Source organism: Rhinoderma darwinii, chromosome 1, assembly GCF_050947455.1.
Source record: "Rhinoderma darwinii isolate aRhiDar2 chromosome 1, aRhiDar2.hap1, whole genome shotgun sequence".
NCBI classification, from domain to species: Eukaryota; Metazoa; Chordata; class Amphibia; order Anura; family Rhinodermatidae; genus Rhinoderma; species Rhinoderma darwinii.
In genome coordinates, this window is record NC_134687.1 from 140,069,197 (window position 1) to 140,089,360 (window position 20,164).

A 20,164-nucleotide genomic window follows, 5' to 3' on the forward strand; every position below is an offset into this window, starting at 1 on the left:
ATGTTACGATGTTATTTCTTTTGTGTTCGTATCAATAAAATTGGTTTGATTTAAAAAAGTCTGTGTTGCCCAAGGGTCCACATAAACTTAGAGGCAGCCCTGGATACGAGTTCCAGCGTTAGATACATCTGCTCTGTATTATGTATACGTAATACAACGCAGGCTTGATAATGAAGATTGAGAAGGTGAAACGTCGCCTCTTGCACTAGGTGAATAAACACCTTTTATTTTATACTTATGCTGGTGTGCTGCCTCTTTTTTTTCTTCAGGATTAACTCCGGGGGAACTTTACTTTTTGAGATACAGCTGCTTTGTATTATGTGAACATGGTTTAAAGGCTATGTAAACCTTTTGAAATGCAAAAATGGAGGATGAGCTAGCGGGAACACAGGAGGAGGTGAAGAAGGTGATAGCTTCCAATCTACAGCTGGTTGATAAAGTAGATGACCTGGAGAATCGCTCGAGAAGGAGCAATTTACGCATTATTGGGCTCCCAGAGTCTATACCAGCAGGCCAGCTGCTAAAGTTGTGTGCGGTGGAATTGCCTCCGGCGCTGGGATTGCCAGCCCCGCTGAGAGCGGAGAGAGCTCATAGAGTGGGACCGATGCGAAGTGTTACCCAAGATGGCGCCCCAGCAAGACCGCGACCAGTTATTGTGAAGTACCTGGACTATGTGGATAAAACAAATGTGTTACAGGCCTACCGAAGGTCCTCGGCACAAGTGAGAGTGCGAGGCAACAGAATCTTAATGTTCGGAGATTACTCGGCTGAGGTTACACGCAAGCGGCGTGCTTTCAGCACGGTGTGCTCTCTACTGGTCCAGAAACGCATTCGGTTCTCTTTGATGTTTCCCGCCATTCTCAAGATCTTCGAGCCCGGTGGTGGGGTGGAATCGTTTTCTTAAGGGGAGGCGGCTAAATTTGTGGAAAGCGTGTCCAAAGACAACAATGGAGATAGCCAGACATACAGGGATGGACTGCCTCGCAGGGGACGTTCCAGAAACAGGAGTATCAGGAGGGGTCTCACCTCTTCTTCTCCGGACTGAAGGGAGATGTCCAGACGGTGATGTAAGGAGACTCATGTTATTTTATGTTTCACATTGTTTGAGGCACAATTGTTATACCTATCGGTGCATCGGAGGATGCGGTTTACTGATGTTAATGGTAGGGGATGGCGCAGCTGAAGTGAGGCTTGAGGAAATTTTTATATGGAGTCGTGTGGGAGTGTAAGGTTTTGTCGATACTTTCCTGATATACAGGGGGTTCAGGGTATACCAAGGGGTTTCTAGTGGTGGAATGTACATAGATTCTACGCTAAAATGTGCAAAAAAAGAGAAGTCTGAAACTAGTAATGATCTGTTGTTGGGGTTTCAATTCTGTTATATGTTTAGGGAGGGGGGAGGAGGGGGGGAAACTGTCTCGGTGGATGAGGTCTGCTTTGCCATTACTGTGAGATGCCTAAAGTAATAACATGGAATGTGAAGGGACTGCAGTCCCCACATAAACGCATGATGGTCCTTCGCCACCTGAAAAAGCTGAAAGCGGATATAGAGATTCTGCAGGAAACCCATCTGCTGGAACGTGATTTCCAGAGAATGCGCAAACTATGGGTGGGCACAGTAATGGGTTCTCCAGCAGTCAATGGCAAGGCGGGCATCTTACTCCTCATACACAAAAGAATTGAATGTTCTGTGATTACTTCTGAGCAGGATGAGGGGGGCAGATATTTGCATGTGATCTTAGAGGGCGCAATGGGGAGAATGAGTTTGTACTGTATATATGCACCGAATGACAACAATCGGGTCTTTTTTCAATTCTTGGAAGGAAAACTTTTAGCGGATAAAGAACCTCAGATTCTGTTGGGAGGGGACCTTAACTCAGTCTTATGCACAACGGAGGACAGGCGAAGGGGAGATGGTAGGGTACTGGTTGAAAGAACACACGATAAAGTCTTGGCCCCATTACTGTCTTCCACGGGCATGGTAGATGTATGGAAAACACAATTTCCATTAGGTAAAGAATTCACTCACTTTTCCCATGCGCATACCGCATGGTCGCGTATTGACCACTTTATGGCTTCTCCGGTGCTCCTCTCTAGGATCCTTAGTGCTCGAATAGAGGACTTGGTGATTTCAGACCATTCACCGGTTTCTCTGATTTTGGCAGATACATTTAAAAGGGGGTCGGATATCTTGTGGAAATTTCCTTAGTTTTTAGCAACTGATGAATCCTTTCAATCATGTTTGAAGGGCTGGTTATTGGAATATAGTCAGGAAAATCAAGCTCATAAAGAGGACAGCCACTTGTTTTGGGACACAGCCAAGGCAGTGCTGAGGATCATTTCTTTTGTGGCGTCGCTTAAACGAAAAACAAACAAGCTTTATAACGAGTCTAGTAGAAATCTTCGCATGAAATACACAGCGTACTTGGCAAACTCCACACTAGCACTTAGGGGTGAATGGCTTACTGCTAAGGCAGAGTTTGAAATGTGGCTAGATAAAAAGGAAAGGTTCCAGAGAGCGCAAACAACCGCGCATTTCTTTAGGTATGGTAATAAAACAGGATGCCTGCTGGCCAAAATGGCGAAAGGACAATTTCGCCCGACTCACATAGGGGGGGTTGAGAGATGGGAACGGGGAATTACAGAAAGATCCAAAGATCGTCAATGATATACTGGGAGATTATTACACTGCTCTATATGCACAGGATACTTCGGAGAGGACTGAGGGGAGGGAGTTTCTGGACTCTTTAACGATACCATCTCTCTCGGACTCTGATAGAGAATCGTTAATCAACCATTAAATCATTGACGAATAACAAAGCGCCAGGGCCAGATGGGTTTTCTAGCGACTTTTACAAGCTTATGAGGGAGGAAGTCACGCCCATTTTATTGCCGGTGTATAATCGTATGCTTTTACTAAGGAATTCCTGAAATCGGGCAATGTAGCTTATATCAAAGTATTGTACAAGGAAGGGAAAGATCCGACTAACCCGGGTTCCTATCGCCCAATCTCTTTGATAAATCAGGATGTTAAAATATTGTCGAAGATATTGGCCGACAGGTTGGCCATGTTTCTCCCGGATTTGATTGGGCCACACCAGGTGGGTTTTGTTAAGGGGAGGTCGGCGGTCAAAAACATACGCACGGTTTTGGCGGTACAAAACGCAATGAGGACTAGTAGCATGGAGGGATACGATTCGCCAGCACTTTTAACGTTAGATGCCGAAAAGGCCTTTGATAATGTTCACTGGGATTGGCTGAGGTTAGTTCTAGACAGATTTGGGATACAAAGATTGTTTAGGAATTACCTGGAAGCGTTATATTCAGAACCTCTAGCTAGGGTGTTCACTACAGGTTTTCTTTCAGCACCGATCCATTTACAGAAGGGAACAATGCAGGGCTGCCCCCTGTCTCCATTGTTGTTCGACTTGGCTTTGGAACCGCTGGCGAGACATCTTTTGTCCTCCCAGGGATTTTGAAGGGATAAGGGTCGGCAGTCAGGAGATTAAACTGACATGCTTTGCTGACGATCTTTTGCTATTTCTAAGATCGCCTGGGGATCATTTGGGGGGGGGGGGGTGCTGGAGAAGCTACGATACTTTGGGTCATTCTCAGGCTATAAAGTCAATGCGCAAAAGAGTCAATTACTTTTACTTGAAGGAATCAGGGGCAGACCACCATTGCAGGGTACGTTGGAAATAGCCAGATCTTACATCACATACCTGGGGATTAAAATAGGCAAATTTCCATCTTCTCTATAAACTCAATTATTCACCCTTGCTTGAAAAAATTCATAAGGAACTAAACCAATGGGCGTCACTGCCGTTATCATTGTTTGGGAGAGCTGCTATTTTAAAAATGATAAGCTTTGCTCGTCTCCTATATCCAATGCAAACCATACCCATATTGATCAAGCACCTAGATAACCAAAAATTACAGACCGCATTTCTATAATTCTTGTGGCAGAAGAAAAGACCTAGGATTGCATATAAAAAATTGGCACTGCCCAAAGTTGATGGAGGCATACAGTTACCACTTACTCGATATTACAATTTAGCGGCCATCTGTAGGCACATAGGTGATTGGATACATAACACTAATTTGTACTTCAATGTTCAGCTGGAACAGGATTTGGCTGGATCGGTTCCGTTGCCGGCCCTGTTACACCTGCCCTATGCTCAGCTGCCTAATAATGTCAAGTCTGCTGCTGAGAGATACAATAGGCGCCTGGAAGGCGGTGCGGAAGCTTTTCGGCCTTCCGTATGGTCTTTCTAAATTCTGGCCGTTGTGGGATAACCCCATGTTCCCACAGGGGAGCCAGAATAAATTATTTTCGCAGTGGAGATCTGAAGGGATCAATGTCCTGGGCCAACTCATGAATGTTGAAGAGGGAAGATGGCTTACGTGGCAGGAGTTCTCTAGCAAATATAATTTGAGGGGAAATCAGTATCTGCAATATGCTCAAGTAACAGAGTTATGTAAAACCAAAGTTTGCAATATTGATGTAGTGGAGATGCGGGGAGCATTTGATGGGATGGTGCCGCAGGGCGGTATGGGAAGAAGTCTTGCAAGTTTATATGGTAAGCTTCAGAATGTTCACCTTCATTCCTTTAGCACCTCCTGCTTTCGAACTTGGGAAGTGGAGCTGGAGGATCCAGAACTCTCCAGCAAAATTCGGGAAGGGTGGGAGAGGGTGAGGAAGGTCATGGTAAATGAACAGTGGCGTGAGATGCACTTCCGGCTTATGCACAGAGCGACGTATGCCTTTAATTTATCCTATAGGGACGCTCCAGCACACTATCTGCGTAGTTGTCCTAAATGCGACTTACACAAAGCTAATCTACTTCACGGGATGTGGTTGTGCCCACAAATTCGGACGTTTTGGGACCTTGCTCTACAATTTATTAAAGACACCTGGGGGGAAGAGGTGCACGCAAACCCACAGGCAGTGTTGTTTCACTATATCCCCTTGGATCCAGATGGGGGGGACCACCTCTAGTAGCCCGGAAAGGAATACATATGGCATTATTGGCTATCAAGAAGTGCATCGTGCGTCACTGGTTACAGGCAATCGGTCCCGGAAATTGCGGAGGTCGTGACTACTCTCAAAACTTTATTGGGATATGATAAAACTGACCTAGAAAGACACAAAGAAAGGTCTACAGAACAATTTTTTAAAACTTGGCGTACATTCATTGAACAACATTATTCCACAGCAGAGATAGGGGTGTTCATGCGCACATTTCGACACACATCATGGTATAGTTGAGTATCCAGGGCACGCTAGGCAGGCTACTGGCTAGTTAAGAAAATGCTCACCGAGATGGAGGAGAGTTGGGGGGAGGGAAGGGGATGTTTGGCTGTGTTTTGCCTTATTAATTGCCTTGTAACTTGATGATGACAAGTAAAATGGAAAAATAATTTTGGAGTTAGAACACATTGTTATATGATGTACTTATTATTGTATGTGTGACACACACTGCATACTTGTAACTGTTCTGACTTTGAATAAAAATATATTTGAAAAAAAAAAAACGCATGCTACATGCAAAGCACGTGAATGCCAATATGCGACGCACACAGACTAGAAATGTAGGAAATGCGCTGTGTTTATTTCCATGCGCAAATCTGATACGCTCGTCTGAATGTAGCCTAAGCGCTTAGTGGGCGGTAGAAACGCATAAGTGGCTGCTTCTAAACCCTTGTAATGTCTATTTAACAGTTCTATGTAATACAGAAACACTTACATTTACAACACGGTGTGCTGGATGATTTATTGTGCAGACTGTTGTCTGTGTAAGGGTATGTTCACATGCAAACTTCAACATCTGAAAATACGGTGCTGTTTTCAAGGGAAAACCGCTCCTGATTTTCAGAAGTTTTTGAAGCCGCTCACGATTTTCGCTGTGTTTTTTACGGCCGTTTTTGGAGCTGTTTTTTCTATAGTCTCTATGAAAAACAGCTCCAAAAATGTCCCAAGAAGTGACCTGCACTTCTTTTAAGCGGCCGGTTTTTTTACGCGCCCTTTTTTCAAAACGGCTGCGTAAAAAAAACGGCCCGTCAGAGCAAAACGCTGTTTTTCCCATTGCAATCAATGGGCAGATGTTTTGGAGGCATTCTGCTTCCGACCCGAAAAACGGCCGAAAATAGCCCGTGTGAACATACCCTAATGCAGGGGTCTCAAACTCGGCCGGGTAAGTGGGCCGCATATAGAAAAAATGTGAAGTTGACGGGCCGCATTACTTTCAAATTTGATACAATACAAAATTATTATGAATCAGTTATTTGAACTACAATAACACTATATTACTATAATAATAATACTATATTACTTCAATACTATATTACTATAATAATACCGCTAGGTTTAAAGGAACAGTGTCACCCAAAAAAAAAATTTCATGTCAGTTTTATGTTAGTGTTTTATTAAAAACGTTTTTATTTGTTTGTGTGTTACTTTTTTTCTATTTTTTCACTTTTTCTTCCTTATGGGGGCTGCCATTTTTTTTTTCCATTTCTGTATGTGTCGATTAACGACACATACAGACATGGAATACGGCAGCCACAGTCCCATAGGGACTGCGAACGGGGCCCGTCCCATCCACTTCTGTGTACGCCGTCTGTGTGGGAACGGCGCATGCGCCGCTCCCACACAGTCCAATTTGAAATGCGCGCCGTCCGGCGCCATTTTCCTGTGGACCGGAAGTCGCGGCCGGACAGTAAGATTACTACTTCCGGTCGCGGCTTCCAGACTTGTGCACTTGGACCAGCGGCAGCAGACGGAGCGGACGGGCCGGAGGGAGCCGCGGCGGCAGGAGCAGGTAAGAGATTTCTATGTATGTTCGTGTTTGTGTGTGTTTACTACTGTATGTAAACCTACTACACTGTGTGTTAGCTCAAAAAATGGCGACACACAGTGTAGGAGGTTAGACCGTTCAATCCCCTCGTTTATCCCGGCACTAGCCAGGATAAAGGAGGGGGGGGGTTCTCAGAGCTCCCTAGAGCGAGTGCTTTTTTTCCCAATTTTGCAGCAAAAAGCAATGTGGTTGCTTTACCACATGCAATGCTGCAATTTTGGGAATAGCTCCATCTAGTAACCAGCACTGGGAAATATTATAAATTAGAATCTAATTTTATAATATTTCCTGACTCGTGAAAAAAATAAAAAAAAATGTGAACAATGTTTAATCACCTACACACTAAATGTTTAACTAAAAAAAAAAATACATGTTTTGCTGGCAACACATTCCCTTTAAAATTTGAGATGTTTCTCCACGTGCTTATTTCAACAATCCAGCTTTCCAGTTTAAGTGTCGCTAAATGCAGTCCGGAGGCTCAGTTCGCAGCGTTTGGCAGACACACATGTCAAAATTGGGCAGCCCCTTTTTGGATGCTGGCGCAGAGTCCACGGCGGATGCTGGCGCAGAGTCCACGGCGGATGCTGGCGCAGAGTCCACGGCGGATGCTGGCGCAGAGTCCACGGCGGATGCTGGCGCAGAGTCCACGGCGGATGCTGGCGCAGAGTCCACGGCGGATGCTGGCGCAGAGTCCACGGCGGATGCTGGCGCAGAGTCCACGGCGGATGCTGGAACAGTGATGTCAGGGTCTTGCCCAGAGCTGGAGTCCCGGAGCAGAGCCGCTTCTAGCACTCGAACGACAGTAGATTTGTGACTGCAGCTCTGGATTTGTTTGGAGTATGGGACCTGATGTTACAGTACAGTTGTGACTGCAGCTCTGGATGTGACTGGAGTATAGCACATTATATAATAGTAGAGTTGTGACTGGAGCTCTGGATTTGTTTGGAGTATAAAACAAGATGTTTGCATCTACTGATCTTGCAGTAGAGTTGTGAGTGTAGCTGTGGATGTCTCTGGAGTATAGTACATGATGTTACAGTAGAGTTGTGAGTGCAGCTCTGGATGTGACTGGAGTAAAGTACATGATATAATAGTAGAGTTGTGAGTGCAGCCTGGGATTCCAGCTCTGCTCCTGACATCACTGTCCACATATGGACAGAGATGTCAGGGGCAACCCCAGAGCTGGAGTCCCGGGCAGAGCGCTAGTAGGCTCTTCCTGGGACTCCAGCTGTGCTCCTGACATCACTGGGACTCCTGCTCTGGGGAAACCCCTGACATCATTGTCGATATATGGACAGCGATGTCAGAAGCTTCCCCAGAGCAGAGCCTGTACTAGCGCTCTGACTGGGACTCCGCCTCTGGGGACGCCCCAGACATCGCTGTTCATATGTGGACAGCCATGTCTGGGAATTCCACAGAGTCCCGGAGCAGAGCCGATACTAGCTCTCTGCCCGGGACTCCTCTCTGGGGAATCCCCAGACATCGCTGTTCATATGTGGACAGCGATGTCCGGGAATTCCACAGAGTCCCGGAGCAGAGCCGATACTAGCGCTCTGCCCGGGACTCCGCTCTGGGGAAGACCCTGACACACTGTCCATATATGGGCAGCGATGTCAGGGAATTCCAGAGAGTCCCGGAGCAGAGCCTGTACTAGTGCTCTGCCCGGGACTCCGGCTCTGGGAACGCCCCAGACATCGCTGTTCATATGTGGACAGCGATGTCAGGGAATTCCAGGGTCTCGGAGCAGAGCCGATACTAGCGGCTCTGTGTCCTGCGGGCCGCAGATGACAGCCCCAGGGGCCGCATGCGGGCCGCGTGCTTGAGACCCCTGCCCTAATGCATAACAGGACAGGTATTCTCTAATAGGGTATAAAACATGCATTTTCTAAACTGGACATCATTAATCATTGGCCAAAAGGGTGCAGGGACGATCAAGAGTTTTGTGTGTTTGCTGCTTCCAGATGTGCCAACTGAAAAGTGAATGAGTATATTCTGTACATGTGGAAGGGTCAAAAGGGTTCACAAATTTTCTGTCAAACATTTTCCCAAAGAAAACTGTACTCTAATTTAATTTATACCTCCACTTTCTGTTCTAGATCATGGCTGTTCCTGGTGTGCTAGCTCTATTTTCATCCCAGAAGAAAAATCCTATTCTAGTAAGACCCTTTTGTTTCTATCTGTCTCACTTAGGCCTCATGCACACTTCCATCACCGTTTTCACGGATCAGTGTGTCCGTGATTGTATCAGTGTGGTTCCCGTGTGTACTCAGTGTACACTTCTGTGTTTCCGAGAGGAAACTAATTCCCATTCACACTATGCACCCGATATCAGTGCGGGCACAGTGTTTCATTGTGAGTAGCGGTACACAGCATGGACAGCGACAGGGTCCTGAAACATTAGAAATCTATATTGTGAGCGCCGCACATGGTACTCCCTGTCCAGGGTGCTGAGAGTTATGATCAGTGCTGGATAGAGAGAAGAGGCTGCTAGGCAACAGCTTCGTCACACACGGACGGCACATGGATGCCTTCCATGTGCCTTCAGTTTTGTTTTTTTTGACGGACCCATTGACTTGTATGGGCTCCACGGTCACGGAATCTCGGACCAAAGTAGGACATGCTGTACTTTTCTCGGAACGGAACAACGGGACCGTCAAAAAAAAACTGAAGTGTGCATGGCCCCATTGAAATGAATGGGTCAGGGTGCTAGCCGTCAAAACGGCTAGCACTCTGAAGGAAGAAATGGAAGTGAGCATGTTAGTGTTCCAGTTGATGGTGCTGCTCTGCATAGCTTGGTGTGTTCTGCTTATTCCTTACTGACTTCACTTTTTTTTTTTTCTCCCTTAGGTGAATACACTTATTGCTTCTGCTGTGTTTTCTTGCTTCACCACCTTTATCATTATTGTCTATGCGTGTCTAACTCTTTCTTACGGAGAGAATGATGATGAGGTGTTCTCCCATATACCTATTCACATTATTCACACAGTAAGTAACATTAACTTTGAATGTATTCACAATATAACACACTGATGGATTTTTCCATATTTTTGGAGCTGAGAAAAAGTAATTGCAAAAAAAAAGTGTGGGAGGCTGGTCTGGGCCAGAAATTGTGTGCGGAAGACTGGCAGAAAGTATACACCCTTTCATTGTTCCTCCCTCTCAGGGCACAACCAGAAAGAGCACTATAAGGTGTCCAGACTTGCTTCATAAGATGTTCCCTGCTACTCCTGTTGGCGTTTTCAACAAGCGTGTGGTGCCTGTTGTAACATCTGATGGATTTGTCTCGATATTCAGTTTTTCTGGACCATTTTATAACACACTCTAGCGTTTTCTGTTCTCTGCATATCGCACTCCTGTCCCATATACATGGATTCATTCAGTGGCTAAGGCCCTATTCACCCGACAGGGTTTCCTGGCCGTTCAAAAAATGGCCATCACACACCGCCGTAGGAACAATAAACCCCTATTGGGGCTATTCACATGACCGATTTTTTTTTTTTTTTTTGACGGCCCGGGCCGTCAATAAATGGGACATGCCCTATTTCCGGCCGTTTTCCCAGCCACCCGGCTCCCGTAGAAGTCTATGGGGCAGAGTAATACACAGCCATCACTCTCTGTTCCGAGTGACGGCCGTGTCTTCCGTCACTCGCTCTCTCTCCTCCTCCTCCGCACAGTGCATGCGAGGAGGAGGGTATTTTTTTTCCTCCCTGTAGGAGCAGAATCCCCAATCCCCGGCCTTCGGCAACGCTGTGGCCGGGGATTGTGGATTCCGCTCCAGGAGAAGTTCCTGACTTCACTGTCCATATATGGACACAGTGACGTCAGGGACTTCTGAAGCAGAATCCCCGGCGCTGTGGCCAGTGTTTCCACTCCAGGAGAAAGTCCTCGACTTTACTGTCCATATATGGACAGTGAAGTCAGGGACTTCTCCTAGAACGGTGGCGCTATCTATGGGGGGTGCTATCTATGAGGGGTGCTGTGTAGAACTACCTACAGGGGTCTCTGTGGCACTACCTACGGGGGGTCTTCATGGCACTACTTACAGGGGGCTGTGTGTCACTATGGCAGTATCTACAGAGGGAAGTGTGTGTCAAAATATTTACAAATGAAATTCATCCGTTTTTTAAAACTGACCAAAACGGTCGTTTTTATTGGCCGACGCTCGGACCCTGTCATGAATAGAGCCTGGGCTTGTTTCGACAAATTTTTATAGCAGTTGGCCATCAGACAGTGGCATGTCACAGGAAGTGTGTGGGTACATTTACAATTGGAACCTTCATTCAACGCCTCAATTACATTCTTAGCATGGAAGAGCTAAGCCAGGATCACACACCATTTTTATGTAGTTTTTGTTGCGGTTTTTGGCCCAGCTTTTGAAGCTGAACACAGAAGTGGACAGAAAAGAAAGAAGATGCATCGTTTCTTTCTTTATACCTTTCCTTCTGTTCGGATCCACTTCTGGCTTTGGCTCAAAAAACTGCCACAAAATTTGCATCAAAACTGTGTGTGTGATCCAGGCCTAACTGCAGTTCAAAATAAGACCAAAGTGGTTTTACTCCTTTTGGTCAGTCTGGCTAGCTTTTCGTGACTTTCGTGCTGTATATTAATTGTTACGCTCTTCTATTTATTTATTTATTTTTTCTTTTATACCCGCTGTGTTCCATCTCTTTTTGTATTTGTTGTTCTCCCATATAAAACAATGTTTTCATATTTGCTATTCTGATTGTCTGTGGTTTATTCCTCCCTGTTTCATAACCTTATTGTTCAAGTTACATGATAATTATGTACTCTGTTCTTTATAGTCTCGTATGCTTATGTTTGGTTTTGACAATAGCCGTCTATATTTTTAAAAAAAATAGTTTTTTGTCAAAAATAATGTGTACCATGTGTCCATTATTGACCTGATACAAAATAAGTGAGTACAATAATAGTCGTCATTTCAGGGTAGCAATTAAATGAACAATGCTTTTCATAATCACAAAAACAGGATTTAACCTAAAAAAAATAAAAACCTTCGTGCATTACTAAGAAATGTCCTGTTTTTTAGTTGTTGTTTTTTTTTTTGTTTTTTTTTTTTCAATACAGGGTAGTGCTTTAAATACAGGCATTTGTAAGTTGACCCGCTAGAAATGTACCCACTATACAGCCCCCCCCCATCAAATTCAGATTTGCGGTTCGCCGCTTTCTAGTCCAATGCCCTATTTCACGGCTAAGTGCTGATATTTTTAGGTGACAAAGCACTTGTCTATCTGGCACAAAAAAAAAAAATTCTGAACGTATATTGCTCAGCTATGCATGAGCATGGACATTGGGCAGACGGCCCTGCCCAATCGCTGAAGCTAAACAAACTCTGTTTATGCGATATAAGGGAAATGCCAAGGCCTTGGAGACTCCTGCAGCATGTTTTTTAAATTCAATTAACAATATAATGAATTTCAATGCTTTGGAATGTTTAGCAAGTTGTGCCAAGTCACATAATAGAACTGAATATTGTAATATAAAGTGTGCAATAAAATACTGCATAGCTGTCACAGATTAGACACGTTGATTTTTTTTAATTTAGTATTTTACTTGTTTTTCTTAGAACTTCATACTCGGTCGGCTTGTTCAAGGAGCAAATATAGCTATGCTTGTGGCATCATTCTTCAGTCTTTGTGTAGTCTTGTGCATTGCATTTATGGGGTGTCGAAGTTTACCACATTGTATGTGCTATGACAACATCACTGGAATGGTGAGTAAATCTAGTAGTTTTATGGGGACTTTACAGATGTTTCAGAGTTGTTCACATTACAAAAATTACCTCTGGGTGACAGTGGGACTAAGGTTTGTTTGCTTTGGCTTTTACATTTATACACTTAATTTTATTTATAAAGTTATGTATCTTGTTAATAATAACCTGTATCTACTAGTGTGTGTGTGTGTGTGTGTGTGTGTGTGTGTGTGTGTGTGTGTGTGTGTGTATATATATGTATGTGTGTCAATCTGTGTTTTGGGCAACTTTATCATTTAGTTTTTATTAAAAATTATTTTTACTTTGAGATACAGCTACTCTGTATACAGAGCAGCTGTATCTTACAATGAATCGTGTTCATAACTTGGATATGATAGATTAGATGTGGATCCTGCTTGTCAGAGACACGCAGGAGCCGCTGACACTGAACCAGTCAGCCCTGCGGATATGACGGATTCAGGTCTTAGTGCACGATACAGCTCCTCTGTATACAGAATACAAAGCAGCTGTATATCAAAAAGTAAAAAATAATTATAAAGGTGCACAAAACGCAGACTTGTGTTTTTGTTTTTTTAAATCAAAGGTCTGAAGTTTTGCCATGGGAATGCAGAAGCACTGTGCACACCAGGCCTGCAACTACAAAGTATAAGACTAAGTGATTTCAAGAGTATTTTCACCAGAAGTGTAGAAATGATTATACACAGGGTGATTCAAATGGATGGTGCAAAATTATAGCCTCGGTATTCATAACTGAGCGAAAATAACACAAATTTATTAACCTGAAATGACACATTATCTATCCAGGTTTTATCTATACACTACAAATGTTCAAAGTGATTTCCATTGGTGACACGGCCCATGTCTAGGCGGTAGTCCAGTTGTGTACAGACACATGCCATCATATCCTCGGATATGGACTCCACTGTCAGTGATGCGTTGTCTCAGGTCGTTCAGATCCTGTGGCTGGGGGGGCTTGATGAAGTCGCAGGGTGTTAGATCTGACGATCGTGGAGGCCAGCGCAACATTGGTGAATCATTGTTTCTGGCACGTCAGATCCAATGTTCCGGTAGAGTTTCATTCATCCATTTTGTGGCACCTGTAGTTCCATACTAGTCAGCCTGGTTGACTTTCTGGAACTACACTCGAATCCTGTTCACTAGCTCTTCGGAAGTCTTTCGGCGGCCCGGACTTTCCCCATGACATAAACACCCAGTTGTTTCAAATTGCTTCACCAAAAGCGAAATGCAGTTTCTATGCGGAGCACATTTACCAAATGTATTCTGAAATTTTTGCTGTACTGTCACCACAGACCACGTTCTTGCAAATTCCGACACGCAAAAAGCTTTTTTCTTCGATGTCTCCATCTTATATCATACCATGTAAGCACATTTCAAATTTGGATCTTGAACATGAAAGCTGTGCTGTGATTGGTTGCTATGGGCAATTAACTCCTTAACGCCAGAGGACGGATATATCCGTCCTGTGATCGCGCGGGTACTGACAGCGTACCCACGCGATCAGCGGCAGGAGCCCGGCTGTTATACACAGCCTGGCTCCTGCTGCAACTTCCGGAATCGAAGCGCGCTCAGATTACGGCAGTTTAACCCATTAAATGCCGTTGTCAATAGTGACAGCGGCATTTAATGTGTTTGACAGAGGGAGGGAGCTCCCTCTGTCACCCGATCGGCGCCCCCGCAAACAAATCGCGGGTCGCCGTCGGGTTTCCATGACAGCCGGGGGTCTAACAAAGACCCCCAGGTCTGTCTTCCGCAACTGCCTGTTAGGCGGTGCCGGAGGCATGACCTAACAGGTTGCCTGTCAGTTTTACACTGACAGGCAATAATGCTTCGGTATACTAAGTATACCAAAGCATTATATATGCGATCAACAGATCGCATAGTGAAGTGTCCTGATGGGACTTAAAAAAATAAATAAATAACAATCAGTTAAATAAAGTTTGTGGAAAAAAAAAAAAAAATAATTAGTCAAAGTCAAATAAAACTACTTTTTTGGCCCAAAAAGTGGTTTTATTTAGTAAAACTGTCAAAACAAATCACACATACACATATATGGTATCCCCGCGATCGTAACAACTTGACCAATAAAATGAACACATTAATTAAACCGCCGGATGAACGGCGTCCAAAGAAAACGCAAAAAACGGCGGCAAAATTCTCTCTTTTCTCCCATTCCCCCCATAAAAAATAAAATAAAAGTTCATCTATAAGTCCTATGTACCCCAAAATAGTACTAAAGAAAAGGACACATTGTCCCGCAAAAATCAAGCCCACGTATGGCCACATCGACGGAAAAATAAAAACGTTACGGCTCTTGGAATGCGATGATGCAAAAACAAGTAATTTTTTTCTAAAAGGATTTTTATTGTGCAAATGTAGGAAAACATATAAAACCTCTACATATTTGGTATCCCCGTAATCGTGCCGACCCATAGAATAAAGTTAACATGTTATTTACGTTGCATAGCAAACGGCGTAAACTTATAACGTGAAAATTAATGCTGGAATAGCTGCTTATTTTCAATTCTCTCCTAAAATAAAGTTAATAAAAGTTAATCAATATGTTTTATAAGCATCTAAAAATGGTACAATTACAAAATACAACTAGTCCCGCAAAAAAGAAGCCCTTATACGGCTATGTCGACGGAATAAAAAAAAAGTTACGACTCTTGGAATGCGACCGTGAAAAAACAAAAAATAATCCTTGGTCATTAACGTGCAAAATGGCCCGGTCATTAAGGGGTTAAGCCCGTTTTGCTTTGATTTTTCAGTCCACTAGCCATTTACCACTGATGTTACTTTAGCTACAGGCCTTTTGCATCATCCTTGAATCACCTAGTAAATCAGAAGTTAGAGCAGCAGCCAAAGTTTGGTAGTTTTGTTTCCTTTACTTAAAGGAACAGTGTCATCACAAATTATTTTTTTATATGTTAAAGATGTTAGTGCTTTATTAAAAACGTTTATATTCATTTGTGTGTTTGTGTTTTACTTTTTCTTATTTTTACACTTTTTCTTCCCTATGGGGGCTGCCATTTTTTGTTCCATTTCTGTGTGTGTCGATTAACGACACATACAGACATGGAATACCGCAGCCACAGTCCCATAGGGACTGCGAACGGCTCCCGTCCCATTGACTTCAGTGTACGGCGTCTGTGTGGGAACTGCGCATGCGCCGCTCCCACACAGTCCAATTCGAAATTGGCGCCGTCCGGCGCCATTTTCCTGTGGACCGGAAGTCGCGGCCGGACAGTAATATTACTACTTCCGGTCGCGGCTTCCGGATTTGTGCACTTGGACCAGCGGCAGCAAACGGAGCGGACGGGCCGGAGGGAGCCGCGGCGGCAGGACCAGGTAAGAGATTTCAATGTATGTTCGTGTTTGTGTGTGTTTACTACTGTATGTAAACCTACTACACTGTGTGTTAGCTCAAAAAATGGCGACACACAGTGTAGGAGGTTAGACCGTTCAAACCCCTCGTTTCTCCCGGCACTAGCCAGGATAAAGGAGGGGGGGATGCTGAGAGCTCACTAGAGCGAGAGCTTTTTACCCAATTTTGCAAAGCTGCAATTTTGGGGACAGCTCCATCTAGTGACCAAAAATGGGTAGTATTATAAATTAGAATTAATTTATAATATTTCCTGACTCGTGAAAAAAATAAAATAAATTTGAACAATGTTTAATCACCCACACACTAAATGTTTAATTTTTTTTAAAAAAACATGTTTTTCTGGCAACACATTCCCTTTAAAGAGGCTCTGTCACCAGATTATAAGTGCCCTATCTCCTACATAATCTGATCGGCGCTGCGATGTAGATAACAGCAGTGGTTTTTATTTTGAAAAACGATCATTTTTGAGCAAGTTATGAGCTAGTTTAGATTTATGCTAATGAGTTTCTCAATGGACAACTGGGTGTGTTTTTGCTTTTTACCAACTGGATGTTGTGGAGAGGAGTGTATGAGGCTGACCAATCAGTGACCAATCAGCGTCATACACGTCTCATTGTTCCAGCCCAGCATAATCCACAGCACAGTGTAATTGTGCAGTGAAAGAAGCTGGGCTGGAACAATGAGAAGTGTAGGACACTGATTAGTCACTGATTGGTCAGGCTGGGTTCACACGACCTATTTTCAGGCGTAAACGAGGCGTATTATGCCTCGATTTACGCCTGAAAATACGGCTCCAATATGTCGGCAAACATCTGCCCATTCATTTGAATGGGTTTGCCGACGTACTGTGCCGGCGACCTGTCATTTACGCGTTGTCGTTTGACAGCTGTCAAACGACGACGCGTAAAATGACTGCCTCATCAAAGAAGTGCAGGACACTTCTTTGAAACGTAATTTGAGCCGTTCTTCATTGAAGTCAATGAAGAACAGCTCAAGATTACGGGCGTCAAAGACGCCTCGCAAAATGCGAGGTGGAGCTTTTACGTCTGAAACGACGCAGCTGCTCTCCTGAAAACAGTCTGTCTGTCTTTTCAGACGTAAAAGCCAGTTCTCGTGTGCACATACCCTCAGCCTCATACACTCCTCTGTACAACACCCAGTTGGTAAAAAGTAAAAACACACCCACTTGTCCATTGATAAACTCATTAGCATAAATCTAAACTAGCTCATAACTTGCTCAAAAATGATCGTTTTTCAAAATAAAAACCACTGCTGTTATCTACATCGCAGCGCCAATCAGATTATGTAGGAGATAGGGCACTTATAATCTGGTGACAGAGCCTCTTTAAAGATATTTGCATTTTTTTTTCTGCAATTTTATTCGTGACAACAGGAATTGCAGCCATATTAGGGTGTTTTCACATTCGCGTTCGGTTCCGTTGATGAGTTCCGTCAGACCTTTGCCTTTTCGTTGATGGGTTCATCTGAAGGAAACTGAAACCATAGTTTTCCATTAGCATTACCGTTGACTTCAATGGTAATGCTTCCGTTGCAAATGGTTTCCATTTGTCTCCGTTCCATAAGGTTTTCGTTGCTTTGGCAGAATCAATAGTGCAGTCGACGGAAAGGTCTGACTGAACCCATCAATGGAACCGAACGCTGATGTGAACACACCCTTAGTTATCACCTTTAAATAATATTTCATAAGTTTTTCTCTGCTTGTAACATTTTTACTTAGGAATGGCTACACCCTGACCATGAGCATCCTCAGACAATTGAACTGGTGTGCACATTACGTGGTGAGAGAATTTTACTCTAATTTACCTATAAACCTCTTCCACTGTACCGTGCTTTGTATGTTTACTTTTCATGTAATTCTTCTGGCCTAGCTAATGCTCTGACCACCCCCCCCCCCCTCCCTCTCCGAACTCCACAACTCGATGACCTTTCCAATATTGCTTTGGTATGAGAAAATTTGTACTTGAACAGCATGGTCTGCATTGACTTTCCTGCTTCGATTGGAACATTTTTCCAAAAGCTAAAGCCAAAATTGGATCAATTCCAGCAGATTCTTGTTAACCCCTAATAACCACTCACTGTCTTTTGACAGCAGAAGTGCAGATCCTTGGTTTAGAGCGACATCTAAAAATTGTCTGTACTTTTTGAGATGTAGCTGCTTTGTATCCTGTATATAGAGCAGCTGTATCTAGCTCTGAAACCTGTATCCGTCAGGTCAGTGGCATTAACTGGTTCAGTGTCCGAGGCTATCCCAAAGGATCCACCTGTTAACGATCACATCTAAATTATGAATTTAGATGTGATCAGTAACGGCTCGATCATGCACGTCAGGGACACGCAGGACCCGCTAACCTGACAGATACAGGTTTCGGCGCTAGATACAGCGTCTCTGTATACAGGATACAAAGCAGCTGTTTCTCAAAAAGTCAAAATATATATATTTTATTTTTTTTATAAAAAGTTACACCAAACACACTGATACACTTTTTAAAATAAAAAAAAAATAAAAAAAAAAATTCAAAGGTGTACATAGCTTTTAACCCCTTCCCGCACACGGGCGTGACTGTATGTCCGAAATGCAAGTGATTTCCCGCATTCGGGTGTACAGTTACGCCCAAGCTTCAAACTGTCACCATGTCAACAGACATGGTGACAGCGTCCCGATCGCAACTGTCATAGACAGTTGCCGAGCAGGACTCGCGGACACAGGACCAATCCGAGTGGGTCCGTGCCGTCACGAGCTGTGATTGGCCAGTCAGTACTGACAGGCCAATCACAGCACAGGAGCAGTGATTTGCCGGCATCTCCGTCTCTGACAAGCTCATTCCTGTCAGAGAGCTTGTGAGAGTCGGAGACAAGAAGAAATACGGTGTTAAAGTGAAAGAAAGAACAAAAAAAACCAGCGATCTGCCCCTTTTCTGCCCTTTTGTGCCCATTAACCAGTGATCACCCACTTTGGTGCCCACTGGTTAAGAAAAAAAAAATATATATATATTTTTTATTTTTTTTATCTCATTTCAGTCCCCCACAGTGCCCTTCTGCCGTGCTGTCACCTGTCGCAGTACCCGGTCGCCATCACCCTGCTGTGTCCCTAGATTGCCCACTGCCCGAGTTCCCTGTTAGGTAGCAATGCTACGTCTCATTTAGTTTTTCCCCTGGTAGGTAGGGTACCCTTAGTCATTGAATACAGCAGGGTCTGTTCTCATTCCACGGTTGAGAGTAGCGGTTTATTTTTTGATTAAAAAAAAGTTAAAAAAAAAATTTGTTAGTTAGTAGTAGCAAGAGTTTATTAGTATGGCCAAAAGAGTATTTTCAGCTGAGGAAGCATATGAAATGCTGTGTTCTGACACGGACAGCGCGAGTGAAGGTGAAGAGCAGTTCGTGCTTCCATCTTCCTCTGAATGCAGTGACTCTGAGTCTGCACCCCCCAGTCGGCGCAGAAGAGCCGTAGGTCCTGCTCTGCCGGAGCTGACCTGGGAAGCTGCAGACAATTATACCCCCCAGGTGCCTGAGTTTACAGCCCCCTCAGGCATTCAAATTGAAATTACCGGTTTCAGCCCCATTGATTATTTTAAACTTTTTTTTTTTCTGACACCCTTTAGAGTTAATGGTCCAGCAGACCAACCTTTATGCGGAACAGTTTATCGCCCAGAACCCCGACTCTTATTATGGGAGAAGCCAAAATTGGACCCCCAAAAACCCAGTGGAATTGCGGAAGTTTTGGGGCATTTTTTTAAGTTTTGGTCTCATAAAAAAGCCCAGTATTAGAGACTATTGGTCCCCTGATATTTTATATAACACCCCCATTTACCGCACAGTAATGACAAGGAAGCGATTCGAAGCCATCCTAAAGTTCCTGCATTAAAATGATAATAGCCAGTGCCCACCCCGACAGGACCCACATTTTGATAGACTATATAAAATAAGACCATTAATTGCCCACTACTCCCAAGTTTATACCCCCCAACAAAATATTTCGGTGGATGAATCCCTAGTCAGCTTCAAGGGTAGACTGCACTTCAGGCAGTATCTACCCAATAAAAGAGCCTGGTACGGCATAAAGTTCTACAAGCTGTGCGAAAGTGCCACTGGTTACACGTACTCTTTTAGGATCTATGAGGGAAAATACTCCCAAATAAATCCCCCAGAATG

At 44.0% G+C, this 20,164-nt stretch overlaps 1 protein-coding gene across 1 annotated transcript in view; it reads left to right on the forward strand.

Moving 5' to 3' along the window:
• The window catches only part of LOC142737509 (uncharacterized), a 49,588-nt gene that overhangs the window by 14,399 nt on the left and 15,025 nt on the right, over positions 1 to 20,164 (forward strand). Inside the window, exons 3-6 of the mRNA XM_075849705.1 lie at positions 8,954 to 9,013; positions 9,705 to 9,842; positions 12,442 to 12,588; positions 17,733 to 17,793. Of these exons, the coding sequence (XP_075705820.1) occupies positions 8,954 to 9,013; positions 9,705 to 9,842; positions 12,442 to 12,588; positions 17,733 to 17,793 (406 nt within the window). The remainder of the gene's footprint in view (positions 1 to 8,953; positions 9,014 to 9,704; positions 9,843 to 12,441; positions 12,589 to 17,732; positions 17,794 to 20,164) is intronic.